The following is a 6015-nucleotide window of genomic DNA, read 5'->3' as shown; positions in this document are numbered from 1 at the left end:
GCAGTGTCCTGACGTAGTCCACAGAGAACCTGGGGAAGGCCGCAGTGTCCTGACGTAGTCCACAGAGAACCTGGGGAAGGCTGCAGTGTCCTCAGGCCCAGCCCACCATGTTGACTTCCGTTTGCAGCTCCAGAAGTGCTGGGCCCAGAGAAGTATGACAAGTCCTGTGACATGTGGTCCTTGGGTGTCATCATGTACATCCTGTAAGTGTGCTGGGGCCAGGGCAGGAGCAGGCTGGACCTCTCCAGGAGAGGAAAAGGCCATTTCAGCATCCCCTTCTGGGTGGGGGAGTCCCCGGGAATCCCCTGCATGCCCCTTTTTCTCAATGCCTAATGGATTTTGATAGCTAAGTGGTGGGTGTAAACTAGCTATTGGGCAGGAAAGTGTGCGCTTTGGATCATTGGAATGTTGGATTCCTGGGCCCTGCCCTTGACTTTGTAGATTTTGACTGAATCAGTGAACCCCTACTTCTTGGTGACTTTCACAAGAAGAGAGGAGCCTGTTTCTCACCCATTCCTGGTGCAGGTCCCCTAAATAACACCAACTCTGCCATCTCTTCCTGTCTTCTCTCCGGGCCCAGGCTGTGTGGGTACCCCCCTTTCTATTCCAACCACGGCCTTGCCATCTCTCCGGGCATGAAGAATCGCATCCGAATGGGCCAGTATGAATTCCCCAACCCAGAATGGTCAGAAGTATCAGAGGAAGGTAGGATGCCAGCGTTCGAGACAAGGGGCAGAGTCCACGTGCGTGTGTTTGTGTGCGTGTGTGTGCGTGTGCATGTGGGCAGCCATCCCATGTGGGTGGTAAAGCTGTGGGTCTGCACCTGTGCCCATACCTGCTAGGTGCCTCCACCTGCCCTGCCTGTGTGAAGGGCCTGAGTCAGGGCTGGGGTGTGGGGCCTTGTAGGGCTTACCAAACTGCATAGCTATACGAGACCCTGGGGCCAGTTCCTTGGACAGTCTGCTTCCATGCAACCCCGCACCTTGAACCTGGCCTCCCCCTGAAAACTGGGAAGAAGCAGGGCAGGGAGTGGTTCCTGGGCTGAGTTCTGTCCCTTTCCCCCACCCACCCCACAGTGAAGATGCTCATCCGGAACCTGCTGAAAACAGAGCCCACTCAGAGGATGACCATCATGGAGTTTATGAACCACCCCTGGATCATGGTAGGTCTGGCAGGCTGGGGAGACCTGGGTCCAAGGGGGCTTGGCCCTTGGGTGGGGGGCTGGCCCTCGGGTAGGGGCTCAGCCAGGACTCTGTCTGCTCCAGCTTTCACTCAGTCCCCTTTTCTCTCCCCCAGCAATCAACAAAGGTCCCTCAAACCCCACTGCACACCAGCCGGGTCCTGAAGGAGGACAAGGAGCGGTGGGAGGATGTCAAGGTGAGGGGGCCCCTGGCCAAGAGAGGCTGGGGGAGGCAGCTCCCCAGGAGTACCCGGTGCTGGCTGGTGGTGCTGTGGGGAGGAGCTTGGTTCTGCACTCTCTCACCCCTGGGACCTCCGGGAGTACCCGGTGCTGGCTGGTGGTGCTGTGGGGAGGAGCTTGGTTCTGCAGTCTCACCCCTGGGACCTCCGGGAGTACCCGGTGCTGGCTGGTGGTGCTGTGGGGAGGAGCTTGGTTCTGCAGTCTCACCCCTGGGACCCCCGGGAGTACCCGGTGCTGGCCGGTGGTGCTGGCAGGGTGGAGCTTGGTTCTGCAGTCTTACCCCTGGGACCCCCGGGAGTACCCGGTGCTGGCCGGTGGTGCTGGCGGGGAGGAGCTTGGTTCTGCAGTCTCACCCTGGGTCATCTTTGTTACAACAAGAGTAGACTCTGAGCTGCTTCCCTGACCAGGCTGTGGGCAGAGGTTCTGCATCTGGTCTAACTCTGCTGTGGCTGCTTCCGGCAGGCTCCCTACTCCCTGGGTCTCTGGGAGGGACTGTAAGCATCATCGGGCACAAACTCCTCATTTTGCAGATGAGGAAACTGAGGCCCAGCGAGGGAGAGTGATTTGTCCAAGGTCACACAGCTAGTGATGGGGTGAGACAGACCAGAACTGGGTCTCCTGACTCCTAGTCCGGTGCTCTTTCTGCCTCATCTCGTGGCCATCCCCTGCTGAGCCTGCAGAGGCTCTCAGGGGCACTTGGGGCAACGCTGTGGCCAGTCCTTGGTTGGCTCAACTCGGGGGTGAGGCCGCTGTCAGCAGCATGGACCCACTAGTCGGTCTGTGTTCTCTCTCTGCTCTTGGGCTGTTGCCCGCATCTTGCCCTTGCTGTCTGTTGTCTCTGATGTCTCTTCTGATCCTCCTTGTCCTCTGCCTTTCTTTCTGTCCCCTTCTGGGTGTACCTGCCCCTCCCCAGGAAGAGATGACCAGTGCCTTGGCCACAATGCGTGTCGACTACGAGCAAATCAAGATAAAAAAGATTGAAGACGCGTCCAACCCTCTGCTTCTGAAGAGGCGGAAGAAGGCGCGGGCCCTGGAGGCCGCGGCCCTTGCTCACTGAGCCGCTGCCCCGCTGGAGGAAAAGCAATAACTCTCTACATGAATATATTTTTTAAAAGAAGAGACACAGAACTGTTCACTTATGCCTCCCTTCCTCCTCTGCTGCATGGAGCCCAGAATCTTGTCAGTGGCTGAATTCTGACCTTCTGGCCGTCACCTGCCATGGTTCTGGCCAACCCGGAGACCCTAGGCTGGGAGGCTGGAGGGGGTGAGGAGAGAAGGGAGCAAGATGCTCTTGAACCTGTGCTCATTTTGCAGTTTTATCAGTAATTTGACTTAGAATTTTTATGAAACCTCTTTTATTGTCCTTTCCCCCACTCGTCTTCCTTTCCCCAAGACCCCGTCCCTGGATACTGCAAGGGTTTGGGGTTTGTTAAAGGGTATTTGTGGAAACCATTAGAGGGCGTGTCCCTGTGTTGTCCCATCTACCCTCCCTGTTTCCCCACTACAGCCTGAGGGCCCTGCTGGCTGAGGCATATGGGGCTTAAGGCCGTGGAGGGCTGGGGCCAGAATGCCACCCACCTCCACCTGCAGCCCTCAGACATCACCAGTGTGCCAGGCGGATAGGAGAAAGTGTGTGTGTGTGCGTGTGTGTGTGTGTGTGTGCGTGTGCGTGCCCACGCACATGTGCCTGGATCTGTGCCTGGGACCGTGCGTTTGAGGGGCCAGGGGCAGGCAGGGCTGCAGAAGGGGCCCTGCTTTGGCTCAAGAACCTTCTCCCTCCATGGGCCTGCCCCGCCCATGTTGGGTCCACAGAAGTGCCTGGGAAGCTTCTCTAGGTTTGGGGCCAGGCCCTGTACGTGTGGCCTGGGTCTCTTAGCTGGGTTCCGGTGGTGGAGAGGAATGAGTAGGCACTGGCACAGTGACTGGGAAGACTGGACCCCGGGGCCCCCTTTGCCCCATTCAGTGATGGTCCTGGGTCCCCTGAGGCACTGATCTACTGGATAACCTCTGCACCCACTTCCTGCTGTGATAAGCCCATTGCTGATTTTTCTTAAATTTTTAGCCATTTCTCAGTGGGCTGCCTCTCAGTTCACTTGGGTGAGCCAGGGCAATTTATGGTGACAAAGTTTTTATGTTCATGCGTCTCTTCTGGGCTTGGGGGCCTGGACAAGCTGTGCCTCTTGGACAAAGGCTGATCCACATTTGTGGTCCCCTTAAGTTTCCATTGTGTGGCTTAGTGGGCTGGGGGAAGTCTTCTCACCAAAGATGTCCTGACTCTGCCCCCTTTCCCAGAGCTACTTCACCCCGCTCAGACAAACAGCTCTGTGTCATCATGTCCAGTCCAGCAAGGGGGGTAGCCTGGGGCGCCTCCCCAGTGTTAATGGGAACAGCCTGGGGAGAGGCAACCTGTGCCAGTGCCCCCGCTTCCTCTGGCGGGAGGGACGGCAGTAATCCCCCAGCTTTCATGTCCCCCAGGGGCGGGGTGGTAGGGGCACCCAGGGTTCCCTCAGTATGGGGGGGCTTAGTGCCAGCAGCACCTCCCTCTCCTCTGATGCTGTGTCCAGCACTCAGATTGTTGTAAACTGTTGTTGTTTTGTATGATCGGAATTGTCTTTACTAAACAGATTTAATAGTTGAAAGTGTTTCTTTCTCTTCATTCATGGGACTCAGCCCCTGACCCCCAGGCTCTCCTCTTTCCACTTTGGGTGTTGAGGAGGGCAGAGTCCTGGGTGCCCTGGGAAGAAATGGAGAGCCTCTGGGTGATGGGAGCCTGGACCAGGGTCCAGAGTACGGGAGGTGGGTGCTGCTCTTGTTTGGAGCAGGGCCGGGGGAGGAAGCAGGGACTGGGAAGCCCACCCTCTTTTGCTAAATACTGACGCAGCTGGGCTGTGTTTTGGCCTGCGATTCTTTGACCTCCAGCCGCAGCCCGACGCTGGTGCCCTCAGTCTGCGAGGGTAGGGCGGCTGGCGTGGGGTCGTGGAAGAGGGGGTGGTGGTGATTTCTTTCAAATCAAGGAAAAGAGACCTGGGGAAGCAGGTTGGTGTAGTACCGGAAAGTTCCAGGAGGGGTCAGAAAGGGTCAGGCAGAACCCAAAATACACCTCCGAACTGGAAGCGCCCTCAGTGACCCATTCCCTTCAATTTACAGATGAAAACACTGAGGCCAGGGCTGGGAAACAAAAGGTTTGAGATCACACACTGAGTTGGTTTTTGGTAGAGCCTAGAGTAGATAGAAACAGGCCTACTGACCCCACTGCTCTCCCTCCCAGACAGGCGAGAAATAGTGTGTCATAGAACATTTGGTGTACACGTTCTTCTGTGATCCTCAGGCTGTGGGGGGAGAAAGGCAAGGCAGGCGGTGGTTCCTGCTTGGTGAGTGAAGAAACAGACCTCGAAGGAGAGGGGTGCGCTGGAGGTCCCGCAGCTAATTGGTTTGGACTAGAACTTAGGTCCAAGATTCCAAGGCCTGGGGTGGCCTCCATCCCGTCTGTCCTGTACCCCTCAGTAACCACAGGGATCATGCCTCCACTGCTCAGGCCCCATGCCCTCCCCTCACAGCTTGTGAATGGGTTGTTTAGGTTGATGCCTAGCTTGGAACTTTACTCATTACTTTAGAAACCACTGCTCTAAATTGGCCAGCTTGAGGTTTGGTGTTTAAAGAAGTCCTGTTGTCTGAGCACATGGAGATACCAGAAGTGATAAGAACCTTGGGGAGAGAGAAGGAGGGCGGGGACGGAGTTGGGTGACGGGGCCACGGAAGGTGTCAGAGCTGTTGCTGCCCTCACAAATGTAGTGGCGTGAAACAACACCCGTGTATTATCTCTCAGAGGCCCCAGGGCCTCCCCGGGCTAGCTCCTTCCTGGAGGCTCTCAGGAGAATCTCTTCCCTTTGCCTTTCCCAGTTCTTAGAGGCTGCCTGCAGCACTTCCTCCATCTTCAAATACCCAATTACCCTGCCTCTTTCCTCGCTGTCACCGTGTCACATCCCCCTGACCCAGGCAGGAAGGAGTTTCCACTTTTAAGGGCTCACGTGATTAGATTGGGCCCACCTGGATAATCCAGGGTAATTTCCCCATCACGAGGTCCATACCATAATCACACTTGGAGAGTCCCTTTTGCTGTGGGTGTGCTCACAGGCAGGGTTTGTTTACATTTACAGGTGGGTGGGGCAGCCACTTTCCCCAGCCTGCCAACCTAACTCTCCTGCCTTTAATAACTGAATTTCCTTCGCACCCTGAGCAGGCCCACTCGTTCACAGCCTCTGCATTTCCTGTCTCCAACCCAGTGAAAGGAAAACCCCAAATTTACTGTTACTGTTTACTAACCCCGCTGCCCCCTGGCCCCAAGGCACTGGGTGGGAGCAGGGACCCAGCCTGGGGCACCAAACCTGCCCCGAGCCTGGGGCTCCCTGTGCCCTCCTGCAGCTCAGTCCCCTGGGGCATGGGACTGCTAGTGGGAGAGGCCACCTGGCAACCGGCATTTTGCAAAGCATCTAGATCTACCATCTCATCGAATTCCTCACAACCACCACAGAGTGTAGGAATATCACCCCCGTTCCATAGAAATGGTAGAGGGAAAACCAGTCTGTATCCCTCCC

General features: G+C 56.6%; 1 protein-coding gene across 1 annotated transcript in view; it reads left to right on the top strand.

The window, feature by feature from the left end:
- MAPKAPK2 (MAPK activated protein kinase 2) overlaps window positions 1–4058 on the top strand; it is a 55711-nt gene extending 51653 nt beyond the window's left edge. Inside the window, exons 6-10 of the mRNA XM_004375203.3 lie at window positions 128–203; window positions 581–705; window positions 1077–1162; window positions 1297–1377; window positions 2334–4058. Coding sequence (XP_004375260.1) covers window positions 128–203; window positions 581–705; window positions 1077–1162; window positions 1297–1377; window positions 2334–2477 — 512 coding nt within the window. The 3' untranslated portion in view covers window positions 2478–4058. The remainder of the gene's footprint in view (window positions 1–127; window positions 204–580; window positions 706–1076; window positions 1163–1296; window positions 1378–2333) is intronic.
- Window positions 4059–6015: the final 1957 nt, after the last annotated feature.

The sequence above is a fragment of the Trichechus manatus genome, unplaced genomic scaffold, assembly GCF_000243295.1.
Source record: "Trichechus manatus latirostris isolate Lorelei unplaced genomic scaffold, TriManLat1.0 scaffold00035, whole genome shotgun sequence".
Taxonomy (NCBI): Eukaryota; Metazoa; Chordata; class Mammalia; order Sirenia; family Trichechidae; genus Trichechus; species Trichechus manatus.
The sequence above is the reverse complement of the archived record's forward strand: the minus strand, read 5'-3'. Positions and strand labels throughout refer to the sequence as shown.